Here is a 14,849-nt window from a genome sequence, read left to right as displayed (position 1 = left end):
ATGAATACATGGGTTTACATCGCCGATGTGACAGTTTGGCTGGTTTCACTTGCTATGGTACAGCTACGAGTCCCACTTTTGTAATGTAGCTCATAAGAAACTGCCTTATAACAGCAGCACGCTTCTCTGTGTTGCTGCTGCATTGGGAAAAAGGGGCATGTATGAAGTTCGCGGTGATGTTTGACAGGAAAGTTTCTTCTTGAACTCCGATTGAAGTTTAGAAAGCAAAAAATAAGGGTGTGTTTATGTAACAGTCCTGCCAGTCTAGGCGTCCCTCAGGGACCGGGGCTCAGAGAGCTCTGGAGCACGATGCCAGTTAAAGCAACCTGTTTGTTGCAGCCAGCCTGCCACATTTCTAGTTGGGTGGTAACGCTGAAGAGAAAAGGAAAGGAATCTGAAGGGCTGTCTGCTGCTAGAACAACTGCTGCAGCCTATATAAGGAATGCGTATACATCCCGAGCAGCGCAGAGAATCCTGATAAATCGCGCTGCTGCAGCTGGACTTACTGCACTGACAGTTTATTTGTTTTGGGGACTTTATGCATCCGCTTTGTAATGCACGTGTAGGTTTCAGGTTTATGTGTGGTAAACACCTTAAAATCGTATTTGCTCTCTTGAATTAGAAGGATTGATCTGGTAAGCTGCGTCCAGAGCGGTATAGACGTGAGCCTTAGTAATTTTACTAAGGAAATCGATGATGAGAAATGTGAGGGCGTGCTTTACTTCTCGCTTGCGCGCGCGTGTGATGGGGAATATAAACTCGAAAACACTTTTTAAATCATTTTTATTCATCCACACTCCGTCTTTTGTAGATTAAAGTGCACCGTTCAACATTCTGACGATTTATCTGCAGACTTAAGTGTTTTTTGATAAAGAGATGAGTGAAGAAAGACACTTTTCCTCTGGCTGACGCCATGCGCGCGCCATGTAGCGGTTCTCTCAGCGTGCGCGCGTTAGAGCGACCTGTAAATATATGTGCTTACCTGATCGGAAGGGAAGACAAAAATGTCACTTAGGTTTTTCATAGATGCCATTTGAAGCATCTCGCTATTGTTTTTTTTTTGCTACCTGAACTTGCTGACAAAGAAGGAGTCTTTCTTTTTTTCTCTTTCTGAGATACATTGGCTCATTTTGAAAGCAGACGGGAGGCGTTTCTCGTGCGTTGCAGCAAATGTCAACTTGTGCAGGTATAAAAAAAAGATGTATGTGCAGTGTTTCTCGCATGCCTTCTCACTCAGCTGCTGTTGTCGTTTGTTTTTAACTGCAGAACGGATGGGTGCCTGTTATCTTTCGGCGTTCTGTAGCGCTCTTAAAAGCATCGCTATATAGTGCAAAGAGCATCCTCGATACTTATGCTGAAGCATCGCTCATGATCTTTTTTTCCATGCGGTAAAAGCATAGGCGTGTTCTGAAATTGTTTCGAAACCTAGAATGATTTTACACCGTGAGACTTGAGATTCATTTTGCAGTGCTTTTCTGCGGTGTTGGATTGATATAAGTGCTTTGTCATAGAGCGTTTGGCACTGCTCACCGCACTGCAGGTATCTAAACGCGGAGACGCACCTGAGCCGTGCCATAGCACCTGCTTCTACCTATTTTATCTTATAAACACCTTCAGATATAGCTTTTGATGACATATTATGTCATTATATCCCAAGCTTAATTCTTCTGTGTTAAATAAAGCTTGTTTTATCATTTTGATCTCAATCCTATATGACTGTTTTGGGCCAAATTAATTTAAGTTTGTTCTCCTTTAAATGCACGCAGGCGCTTTATGCGTCCTGACCGTTAATTATTTGAAGTCACGGGTTGACCTCAGAGCGCACCCGCTCCCGGTGCGTGATGAACGCTCCCTGACTGTGCGCGTCCCTGCGTCATTAGCATACGCCCCTCCCCCTCCGCGCCCCCGTAAGGAGTGTTGATCAGACCGTGTATAATTGGAATGTGGCCCGCCTGAGTGCTTCACCGTTTCTTGTAAAGGCCAACAGTAAATGTTCACTGGAGGCAAACTGTCTTCTAGATGGATTCACCTTGTGTTTACCAGACTTACTTTCACTTTAATTACCATAATCAAGATGAATGGAATGGAATGTTTTTATTTCAACTCACTTACTTTAGGACTATTTTAAATCAGCCAGAGAAGGCTTGAATTGAACACTATGCATTCTTGTAATGTTTAAAATCTACACAAGAAAATATATTGTACTAAACTGACGTGCCTGTTCATAACATCTTCAGCTCTAATTATAATTCACATAACCTTCGCCAACTTAACAATCCCACATAATTAAAATGCCTCCCTTAGGTCTTCTGTATGAAGTTGCTTGATTGTGGCTCTTATCAGAAGGCCTAATTGTTGGCACCATTGCTGTCCTGATAAGTCACTGATGGGACATGTTGCACTAATGAGTCTTACAGTTATATGGTAACACTTTAGTTTAGGGTCCAATTCTCACTATTAACTAGATGCTTATTAGCAGGCATTAGGATATTGGCTGTTTATTAGTACTTATAAGCAAATAATAATGCCTTATTCTGCATGACCATATTTTACATCCCTTAATCTCAATACCTAAACTTAACAACTACCTTACTAACTATTAATAAGCAGTAATTGGGAGTTTACTGAGGCAAAAGTTGTAGTTAATAGTGAGAATTGGACCCTAAACTAAAGTGTGACCACAAAGTTGCTGAATAATTACCAAACTTTCCTTTCCTCTGTTGTGTTGAAATGTTATGGATCATCCCAACTGGGTAACTCGGGTACTCATCCTTCTTTTTTTTGGCCATCAATAAAATGTTATTGACTCTCATGAGTCAGATTGCAGTAATATGCCTTCATTTGGAGTGTTTGTAAAAGTTACAGTGGTTTCTACACAGTGGCTGAGGGGGAAGGGAACGTTTTTACACGGTGAGCATGTGACAGCAGCACTTCACCATCAGGTGAAAAATCTGTGATGTGCCTGTTGCTTTGGCTAAAGGCAGGGTGTTAACGCCGAGATGAGCTGTTGGGAAGGTGAAGAATGTTTTACAAGGTAGAGAATTCATTAGCTCTCTTTGACTTTTGGCCTACCTTGCCTGAATGGCCTAACAAAATATGCTAAACCCTATAGCGATATATATGTATATATTCATCATATACCTTACTGTATCAGGCAAGTCTCTAGTGAACTCAGTAAACTTGAGGCCCAGGGAACAGGCCACAGATTTTGACTCTTCTGTAGAGTGGAATGCTAAATAGTCAACAGTTTTTCAGAGTATTTAAAGCAGTTTCAGGTGAAGTTATCTGTAGAATGTGAGGAAGGTGAACGGTGTCTAAACATCTTGAAAGCTGTGTGACTGTGCAGTGCAGCCTTAATCAATCTTATTTAAAAGCACACTGCTTATATCACCAACTGCTTCGAAAGCCGACCGAGAGTATCTCAAGTATGTCACTCAGAGCTTCTGAACATGCAGATTCCCGAAACAGTACGATTCTTGGAATCCTTATAAAGATAGGGTTGGGCTCTTTTTAGAAGATGCTTAAACTGTGTGCCAGTGTGTCTTTTTTTTCCACCTTTCCACGTGGGACCCATTCTAACAACATTCCCGGCCGCTTGGGGTTCTCGCGCGCGCGTAACATGAAGGCGATCAGGACCTTGAGCTGTAAACGTGAAGGTGCTAATAGTCCGGAAGACGACAGGTGTTGTTCACAGGGCGACTCTCCTTCTGTCCCTTCCTCCTTTGGCTCTCTCCAAGAGTACGTCAGGGCAATTTGAAACCTCTCAGTTTGGGAATAGAGGAATGTGGCTGACCGGTATTAGCATGGCTAAGAAAATAAACATGGCAGCGGCTGGTGAGCGTGCTGTGCTTTGTAGTGGCTTTCCCTTACGTTTCAAAAGAACTTTAGCAAGGCTGTATTTTTATACCGAGACATTTTAGGAGAAGGATTTACACCTCTGAAATGAGCAGAACCCGCAAAGTTTTACTTGACTGCGTTTTTACAAACACTCACAGTGGAACACCCAGCGAATGATGAGAAATGTTTAGCTTGTTTACTGTCATTACCTTCGGAGAGCTATGGCCAACGTCAGGCCACTGCCAGCTCTGTGATAAAATGGGTGTAGCGGAATTTATTTGGCTGATAAAACTTTAATTACTGCGCTGGGCTATTTCCACACCCCGTACCAGACTTTCTAGGGTTTAACTCAATAAACACACATGCTTGTTTTTTCTCTTACTTGTGCACGTTAAGTTGACGCTTTATAGCTTAGGAAATTTGCATGCATTTGTTTTTCTAGGTATATGTGAGTGAGGAGGAACCCTTTTTCTTCGGGACATGCTGCTAGGGCATTTTAAATGCCATCTGCTAACATTTAGGGTCTCTCCCTGGTGCGTGAGGTTTAGCCGAGGAGGAAATTTTCATTTTATCCATCATCCTTTCGTTGACTTCCTCCAAAAGTCCATCTGAAATGCACTCTCCACTCCTCTCTTCTTCTCCTCTCCTCTTTTGACTCTTTCTCTAAGACACAGTAGCAGGGTGATGTTTAGTGACCTCTGCCATGGGCGCCCATGCATTGCCTCAAGTATGACTTCACTTTCCCCCCCTGTGCCATTGTGAGGCGTCCAGCGTAACAAATTGGCTGTGTGTTAAAGCCCCCAACACACAAATACACACTCTGTGAATAGATCTCTAGGTAACAAAGCTCAGAAGCAGCCCTTGTTTTTTTCGTCTTACCCCCCATTCCCTTTCAGTTTGCCCCCCCCCCCCCCCCCCCCCCCCCCCCCGTGTGGAGGTCACATGGGGGAGGGATTTGTTGAAGATGGGGGTCAGTGTTTTGGAGGCCTGCTGAGGTGACAGTGAAGGACTGTTGTAAACTGGCAAGATAGCTCCTCTTCTCTTCTCTCCTTTCCTGTGCTTTGCATAACAAACATGGCTTCCTTCTTGTGAAGGGCCGGTGTGTGAACGTGTGTTGAAGCACGTGAAAAACACTGTATGTGAGTGAGAACTTTGTAGACAGAGCGTTGTGGTGCATTTCTATTTGATTGAGGTCCAGTTTGTGTTTTTTCTTGCATTGTACGCATTTGTTCGCTTTCTTAAGAAGGTTCAGAAAAGGAAATTGGCCCTTTTGTTTTGTTGATTAGGTGAATGAAAAGAAAAGAAAAGGAAATAGGACTCCATTATTGGTTAAAGTGATAGCCATTCAGGCCTTAGTGCTACATATGACATGACAATACACACAACATGAGACAGCAAACACAACTTTTGTAATGTGACTTACACTAAAGTTTAGGACCGGTGGGATTTTGAAAATGTTTTTGAAAACAAATTCAGTAATATTGTTAAATATTATTATATATTTTGAAAAGTAATTTTTTCCTGTGATGGCAAAGCTGAATTTTCAGCATCATTACTCCAGTCTTCAGTGTCACATGGTCCTTCAGAAATCATTCTGATATGCTGGTTTGCCGCTCAATAAACATTTTTTTATTATTATCAATGTTGAAAACAGTTGTACTTCTTAATATCTTTAATGAATAGAAAGCAACAAACAACATTTATTTGAAATAAATGAAAACATTAATAATTGTCTTTATTGTCCTTTTGAATAAAAGTATAATAATTTTGTTCAAAAGAAAATCTTTCTGACCCCAAACTTTTGAATGGTAGTGTATTTGTAAATTAAACAACATTTTCAATATGTAGGGCGGGACTTAAATTCCTAAATTAAGATATAATTAGATTGGATTGACATTGTTATTCTTGGAAATGCTCTTGTTTATTGAATAATATTATTTTCCCCTACATATACGGCCTTGATTATGCTAGCAGAAATATTGTTTCAGAGTTGGAGAGAAATAATTTTTTTTCTTTTGAATAAATCACCATGGAAATTTATAGTAAATAGTGTCAATTTTAGCTTTATTTGGTCTTAAATAGGATTGTTTTCCTAATCATCCTCTGGCCTGTAAAGAACCAAGATCCGTACACGGTTCATTTCAGGTGCTGCTTAATTCCTGCGGCCCTGTCCAAATTTGGCTCTCAGCAAAAAGCGCTCCAAACATCTCTATGCTTTTACAAACGGGGATTAATGATCAGCCTGGTCATTGGTCCCACGGAAGGAGAGGAAGCATTACTCCTAAACAAAAAACCTCCTTTTTATTTCCCTCTCCTTCATCTCTCCCTCATTTTCACTCTCCCCAGAAGAGCCCAGGTTTCATGAACCCCCTTTTTAGTTGTGCACGGTTGTACTTTATTGGTTGGTTTGTGTGTGTATTTGTGTGTGTGTGTGTGTGTGTGCGCGCTTAAGTGAGCTATTGTGTTTTAAAGCTTGTGAGGGGGAGAAAAGGGGTTTTGCTACCTATGCAGCGGGCCACTATCGGGCATAGAGGGGCTTAGCGGCAGAAGAAAAGGACTATTGAAAGAGTGCAGAGAGGGAGGGAACACTCTTTCTCCTGCTGCCTGTGGGAAACTACTGCCCATGCGGAGACATGCATTTGCATATGACCCATTCTCCTTCGAGAGGAAGACGAGATGTGGAGGAATCCTTGTCTCTCTGCGTGTCAGTGTGTAGGTGAAGCGTTTGTCTGCTTGAGATGGAGGAACAAGTGTTACAGCGAATGGGTGTCAACAGTGCTGGTCCCAGGACTAAAATATCCTAAAGGTGTCTGGATGTTGGAGGGGAGAGGCACGTACACACTCAGGCAAAAACACATCTCAGTAACACTTAAAGACTGAGTGATGTGTGATACCCAGATACACACATCTATCTAAATTCATGTCAGAGACTTTTTTAATATATGTAAACTAAGCTAATTGTTATTAATAAAGACTAACCTTAACCCTATACCTAAAAGTAAACTTCAGGAATGCACAATGCATCTGTACTTATTTAGATTATTGTATTGATAGTGGATATTGAATTGTGGATATTGCATGCTCATTTATTACATTTTTATAATTAGTATTCTAATTCTCACTTAACATTAATCTTTAAATAACCTAATAATTAAGTAATGGCACTGTTTTAATGCCATTTAAAAAAAGCTTTTTTTTTAAATGGCATTAAAACAGTGCCATTACTAGTTAGCTTTAAAAGCTTTTATCTAAAATTAAATATATTATTTTTTCATACTCAATGTTATAAAGTTTTGATGCTTTAATTCACGTTTAAAACTTAAAAAGTTTATAGAGTTTTATTTTTTATTTATTAGAAAATGTGTCATATTTTATATGATATTTAAATATAAATCATTTTAATTTAATAATTTAGCGGCCATAACATTAATATAATATACTTATTAGTATCAACCAAAATTTGAATCTGTGGATTTTTTTAGGCTACATCATCTATTTATATATATTATTTGTTAATCAGGATGTTCCCAAAGGAAGACCGACAATGATTTCTCCTGACAATTTTGTCTTTAAAGTATAGTTAAAGGAGAACTCGGCAACTCTAGCGAACTCTAGTCACTTCTTCGCTGATTTTCCCTTTTGTTGTCGCATGTTTTCCCCACGAGCTCCCCCTACAGCTGTGGTGGGCGTATATTTCACAACACGGTTGTAAAAAACTCACTTGCGGCGGCCTCCTCCCCCTCTCTACCGCTGCTCATGTGCGTTTGTTTTGATCGGAGCAAGCCAACTGTATGGTGTGGAGCTATGTCTACTGAGGTGGGTAATCTGGTAATACATCATACATGCGTGTGTTTATGTCGAATTGCCGTAAAGCAATTCGTGTTTCGCGCTCGTTCTCATTCTCGTTCTCGCTTCTCACGAGACTTCCAATTTCTATCTTGCCGGGACGGTAGTCCCCAAGTTGCAACGTTGGTTTTCCGCCTGGGAACGCTGAGGGGAGCGGGGAAAGTCACCAATATCAAATGATTTCTAGACAGTTTTATTAAGTTTAAAAAGTTACCAAGTTCTGCTTTAAGTAAACCCGCAAACTAACACACTTACAGCTCAGCAAACTGTACCTCCCTGATGCAATAGCAACAGCCAGTTAGGATCATTCACAAGTATTGTGCTGTCTGGACCCAGCAGCACACATTCCACAATGTGTGTGTGTGTGTGTGTGTGTTTCCTATCAGTCTTATTTTTCTGCTCTATGTCACTGTGTTGTGTTGATCTCATCTAATAGAGTGTGTATGAAATAGATTCTCTGGATATAAACACTTCCCTGCAGATCTCTTGTCAGTGTGAGTCATATGAACAGGTGTGTGAGGTGTATGACCTCATCTAATACAATCATCTATCCCAACAAGTGTGTGTGTGTGTGTGTGTGCGTGCGTGTGTGCATGGTGGGAAGGTCGCTGCCACATCACACAGGAAATTAAGACTTCGCCCTCCTTCCCCCCTTTCTCCACTACTTCACTCTTTGGGGATATTATGTTTGTGTGTACACCTGTCCAAAAGACTCCGATCGGAGTCTGACAACTTAAGTGGCGTGCACTTCGGGGATAAGCCTACGTGTATGTGTGTATGAGCGTGTACACCTGTTAGGGTTTTTTCAGTCCACCTGAGAATACGAGTGCTCGTAATTGGCTTGTGTGGGGGGTAATTTTGTGTGTCCGTTGTGCTGATACATTTATTGTTTTTAATAATATGTCTTGGGACTACTCTTAAGGGCTATACAGGATAGTCTCTCTCACTCTCTCTCTTTCATGCATCTCCATAACTGGCCTCAAACCCAAAGTTTGTGTTTAACTGTTTACACAATATAGGCATATAGTGGACTTTTCCTCGACTGTTTTCAGTAGATTGTGGTGTAATCTAGTAGTTAAAGATCTGGGCTGGTAACCAAAAGGTTGCCAGCTCAAATCCCAGAGGAACGATCCATGAACGAACACCATTGTGCTCTGGAGCGAGCCACTTAACCTTAGGTTGCTCCAGGAGGGTTGTTCCTGTAACTGAAGGTGCAGTTAGCCAAGGGATTTTGATGTCAAGGAGGACCCCGGAATATGATGATTCCCTTGTGAGGGATTGCCTTGCTAAAAAATATAGCCAGCTATATATTACTTGCTTTTAAAAATTGGAACCCATGCAGTAGGTGATGTTAAAGGAATAGTTTTGTCATTATTTACTCACCCTCATATTGTTCCAAACATCTATGAGTTTCTTTCTTCTGTTGAACACAAAATAATATGTTTTGAAGAATGTTGGTAACCAGACACCCATTGACTCCCATTGTATTTTTTTCCTACTATGGAAGTCAGTGGGTGCCGTCAACTGTCTGACTACCAACGCTCTTTAAAATTCTTGTGTCGTGACACTTGCGTCTGGTGTAGACACGTTGTTTTGGTAGTTTGTGAAGTAGACTTACCGTCTGCTTTAAGTTTACCTGGCACTGGCAGTCCTTTTACAAACTTGTCCATTCTTAGTGCAGAATCATGCATCATTCATTCATTTCATTTATTCATTCATTCACTATTTTTACTCAGCGGCTCCCTGCAATACTCAATTCTGATTCTTCAATCGTGCCATCTAGTGGTCTGTTATTCTACAACAACGACCGCTACAGCTGATAACAGGCCGCTCGAGCAGGTACTGCGAAATAAAATATGTTTAAAATATGTGTTTAATTATTTACTTATGTGGAAAATAGGCACATAATAAGCAGGATGATTTTGCAGTAGGGTCTTGTATCACCCTGAAGGGGTTTCATCTGCTGACTGTGCGCTATCCCTTAGCCTTGCCATGCCCCCCTTAATAGGGAAAACTTTGCAGAAAAACAACAACCTGAAACTACCTTTAACATGTTCTGTTCAGTTCAGTGCGTAATATGGACATAGCAAAGGATGAGCAATGGAAGTCTTATCACACCCAGAGTGTTTTCTAATCTTCACCCCTGTGTATAAAGACGACTTTCGTGCTAAAAACGAAAAGCTGTATTTTTCATTGCTTTAATCTTACCAGCTTCACGCTCGCAATCAATCCCATCATCCCCATATTGCATCCATAATAGGCAACATCTCCTGATTGATCCACAAGGCATGACAGAATATAAACACACCTTCAGCCGTCACCGTTCCGTTTTCAACATTTGCAGCCCTGTTGCATCAGAAAGTGAAATTACAGCTAGAAATAATGCATCCTCATTTAATGCTTTCAGCCCTTATCACATCAAAACAATGCTAAGAAGATAATGATGAATATGCTGTATACTTCTATCAGCTCGTGGGCTCTCGTGGCCTTATGAATACAGCTCTTATGGCGGCGAGCGGCTGCACTGATAAGGTGATCTATCAAAGTGATGTATGAAATGTCAGGGATGCTGGGAGGCAGCGTGAGATCTCTGTTTTCTGAGGTTCTGAGGAGCTCTGCAGGGTTTGATGCGTTATGATTTGAGGGGGTACTCGTAATGCGTCTCTATCCACGGCTCCCTGGAGATGTGTGTGCGTGTGTGTCCTTGTCCATCTGAACTCCCTGGAGAAGTAGTATGTTAGCTCATACTAAGAGTGTGTGTATTAGTCAGATTGTGAAAGGCTTTCTGCCTCAGCGACCGTCAACACTGGTAAACATCTAGAAAGATGTGATGAGGGAAAAAAGAATAAAAAATGCTGCATTGGCCATATGAAATGTATAACGAATGCATCACTTTGTGACGTGTTACAGCCTCTCGTACACAAAATATAAAACAAGATGCTGTCACCCCAATTAAAATGTTTCTTAAGGGTCTATGCGATCTGTAAGCTTTAAACATGCCTGTGTGTGTTGGCTTGACATGTGATAATGAATATGTTTAAGCAGTGTTTAGTAAACTGTTTGTTTCTGCTCTCCAGCTCCATATGTTTGCCTCAGGTCCCCACAGATTTCCTCTGATGTCATCTGTCCATGTGTTAAATGGCATCCCGGGAATTTCTCACCTCTGCTAGTAATAATTATCCTGGGGTCCCGTGCGAGGTTGGGGGGATGTCATTGCAACATTCCCTTAATGTGAACCAGATTTGGTTCAACGCTCTCTCTGTACGTGATCTGGACATTTTTTTTAAGCTGTGAGCGTTCGCCTCTGCTGGTGCTGTCAGACTCCCCCACCCCTCCTCTGTCCGTCTGCACCTGGTACCTGATGGTATCAGAGCTTCCCACTCCATATTTCAGCCAATCACAGTGCAAGGAGTGGTATCCCTCCTGTGTTTGCAGTACACAGTATTTGGCCTTGCCAAGTTTACCTGATAGTTACCTGATACTGAACTGGGGTTAGACATCAAGAGCAAATAAATCTTGTGTAATAATTTTGTTCTGTGCCTTGATCCGATTGGTGGTTAATATCAATGACGTTCGTAACCTATTTTACTTCTGAAATAGAATATTTAATAACAAAAACCTGAATTTATTTATCAGGAATTGATTGAGGCTGAGCAATTTATTGCATTTTGATTGAAGATTACAAACATTTTTTTTATTTGGAAAGACCAGAAAATTCAGGAAAACCATTGTAAATAAGTTTAATTTTGATTTTAAGGATGATCTTGTGTTTTTCGTCACTTTTAGTGGAACTGATTTCACCCGGCAGATGATACAGCATTCAGGTGTTAATGTGTTTTATTTTTTTGTCCGATGTGTGCGTTAGCTGTGCTGGCAATGATGCTCTCTGTCCAAACTGGCAGATTAAAGTCCACCCGTCCTGATTCAGGTGTTTGCAGTCAAAACAAACGCTGACCTTGCCATGTTCACCTGTGCGCTGTGTTTACCTGGTTACAACACTGACAAGAAGTGATGATTGAACTCGAGTCCAAACGTCGTAACTTTCCTATTTGTTGCAAATAGGAAAGTTTTTCCCTGATAGTTGCTCTTCACATGAAGTGCACGTTCACCTACTGTATTAGCATTTGATTTTGGAAACACTTTACAATATTGTTCAATTATGAATAGTACATTTTGCAGCATTTATTAATCAAGGTTAATTTCTACATATTCATTTTAACATTTCAAGTTGTATGAATTAACATTATTGAATGTTTAATGAACAAACACAAATGAACAATCAATAGTATTTTTTGTAAAAAGAATTAACTAAGATTAATACATTTTTTAAACAATTTTGTTTATTGTTTGTTCATCATACCCAATGTTAAGAAATTTAATAGTAAAGTATTATCTTAATTGAATTGTCTTTCGTTATTCTTTAGCTCAGCTACGTTTTTTTTTTTTTTCTAAAAACTCCCAGGGTACACTTAACATTTTTGGCACACTTTCATAATGTGTTTAGAAACGTTGTTAGACCTTTCTGTTCTCACAAAGCTTCCACAGTTCTTCTGCAGCTCCCAGCTTCCCCGAACAAATCCACAACACTTTTTCAATGTCCTTTAATGTTCCCGGCCTCCCTTAACACTTAAATAACATAATCACAGTGCTTTCACAACATTTTCTCTGCTCTCACAGAGTACGGCAGCTGCCGCTCGACTTCCCGTCCAACTACAGCAGGTGCTGCAGGCTCACAGGAATTCCGCTACGCGTCTCATAAATAACACCTGACAAAAGACAGAGAGAGAGAGAGAGGAGACATGGTACCTTTGATGAGTTAGACTGAAAGACTTCATCAGACATGGATTGTGAATTACTTTGCTTTTAAAATACAGGGCAAAGAAACAGGCGGAGGAGGAAAGGAAAAGAGACTGTTAAAAATGCACCAAAAGGAATGATGCATGAGGGTGTGTCAGCATAGAGAGGGGGTGGAAGTCAAAGGACATTGGCTCCATCCAAAACCAGCTGTCCAGTTAGCCAATAACTTCACTGGCTGTGCCTTTGTGTGAATGCACCTTCTAAGTAAACTGCTTTTACAAAATCTTCCAAGTCATAGCATCATGTCAAATAATAGAGATAGAGATAGAGAAAACCAAGCACTACATATTTCTCAGAAGAAATTTAATCAGAAGTTTATTTTTGCTTCTTTCACGTGATTGTGGGATTTCATAGGCAGTGAAGGACATATTTAGACTGCATACAACAACTGATAATTGTTTTCATTATCTGCCAATTTTGTATTTTATCATTTGTCCATTTTTCTCGCTCCCTTAAATCGAGCTTTTAAGCTTGGTATTAACTGAAAACGTGGAGGTCACAAAAAGGATTTTTTTTTATTTTTTTTTATTAAAAGGCAAATGGATGTGTTTGGTTAATGGATGCAGATGAGAACATGAAAGAGTGCTTGTGAATTCAAATCAAAAAGCGGGGAGGGCATTGTTCTGTTCTCTGGGAGTTTATAATTCCATAAAAGAAAACCAGGCGACTGTGTTAATTTCGCTGTTAAAAGCCGTTAACGTCGTCGGGAATGACATTGAATGAGTGTCTCAAAAAGTGGCGGGATAATAATTAAGAAGTGCACATTAATCAGGTTAGATTGGGCATGAATAGACGTGTAAAGTGATTAATTGAATCATTACTGTGGTCCCCTACCCCTGTTTTGCTTTTTTTTCAGAGGTTATTTACAAAAGGCTGAAGTTACTGATGCTTGGACGTGGCATATTTTTTGCTAAATGAATCATTTCATCAATCTGTCTGTAATCTTGTCCTTCGCTGATGGTACCAGCTGGTATCACACTCTGATGGGAATTTTAATTTCTGTTTGAACATGAAAGCTAGTGATAGTGATTGTTTTTCCAACAGAAAGAAGAATCACCCGTGCACATAGACCTGAGAACAATGCTAAACACTGCTATTTTGTGTAATCCATTTGGGGATCCAGGAGGGATGGGCAATAAAGTTAAAAAAAAGTTTCAGCCTTTGGAAGATTTTCAAGATATACAAATGTTCAAAAGTTTAAATGTCTGGAGGTAATGTAAAAAAGTATTTTATGCTTACCAAAGCTGAATTTATTTATTTAAAAATACAGTAAAAACAATTACAATTTAAATTTTCTGATTTAAAATATTTGTAAATAAGGCAAAACTGATTTTTCAGCATCATTACTCCAGTCTTCAGTCACATGATCTTTCAGAAATCATTCTAAAATGCTGATTTGGAGCTCAATAAACATTTCTTATTATCAGTGTTGAAAAATGTTGTGCTCCTTAATATTTTTGTGGAAACTGTGATGCGTTTTATTCAGGATTCTTGAATAGAACAAATGAACAGCATTTGAAATACAGATCTTTTTTAACAATGTAAAAGTCTTTACTGTGCACTTTAAATTAATTTATTGCATCCTTGCTGAATAAAAGTTTTTTTTGTTAGGAAAATCATACTGAACCAAAACTTTTGGACTCTAGTGCATCTTGATATTTATGTATTCAGTCTGAAATGAGTCTGAAATGACTTAAAATGTTGATTTTTGTTAAACACAATATAATACAATTCATGTTTTCAAAAAAGTTTATAAACTTATTTACTTTTACATTTTGTTTTATAGAAAGTACATCTGCATTTTAATGCGGATACATCAACATTTTAATAAGATTTAAATCTGGGACGCTATTTAAAGAGCCCTGACTTGTTAGCTAAAATAATGTTTCATATATTTTAAATATATGTTGTAATGGCCCGGCTCTAGGACCCAAACACACCCTGGACGATGAGTCTGTGCCTACTTTCAGTGACCCCCATCCAGGCCAATGCAAACAAAACCAGGAAGAGACAAAGACAGATTACTTACCCAGGATGCACAGTCCCAAGGCCCTGCCCCCTCACACACACACACATACACACAAAAACAAAGCAACAAAAAACTAAATAAAACAAACAAGGAAGTGCATGTAACTTTAGGATAAGTGTGTGATTGTTGCTGACATGACAATGGAATCAGACTTTTAACACTGCAGAGTTAAATTATGATTACAATATTAATAGAACCAGACGGTCTCTCTCACAAAGAGTTTTGAAATGATCCCGTCACACACTGGATCTCTGTTTCATCCAATTCCTCTCACTAATAC

At 39.7% G+C, this 14,849-nt stretch overlaps 1 protein-coding gene across 3 annotated transcripts in view; it reads left to right on the top strand.

The window, feature by feature from the left end:
- Positions 1-14,849, top strand: part of zeb1b (zinc finger E-box binding homeobox 1b) — a 58,313-nt gene that overhangs the window by 1,141 nt on the left and 42,323 nt on the right. Inside the window, exon 1 of one of the 3 annotated variants that reach the window (XM_084434532.1) lies at positions 462-1,186. The exons of the other annotated variants lie outside the window; for them this stretch is intronic. Coding sequence (XP_084290658.1) covers positions 1,171-1,186 — 16 coding nt within the window. The 5' untranslated portion in view covers positions 462-1,170. Of the gene's footprint in view, positions 1-461; positions 1,187-14,849 lie in introns of those variants that run through there. 3 annotated transcript variants of the gene reach the window in all.

Source organism: Rutilus rutilus (genome assembly GCF_951802725.1).
Source record: "Rutilus rutilus genome assembly, chromosome: 16".
NCBI lineage: Eukaryota > Metazoa > Chordata > Actinopteri > Cypriniformes > Leuciscidae > Rutilus > Rutilus rutilus.
This window is presented reverse-complemented; position numbering and strand designations above follow the sequence as displayed.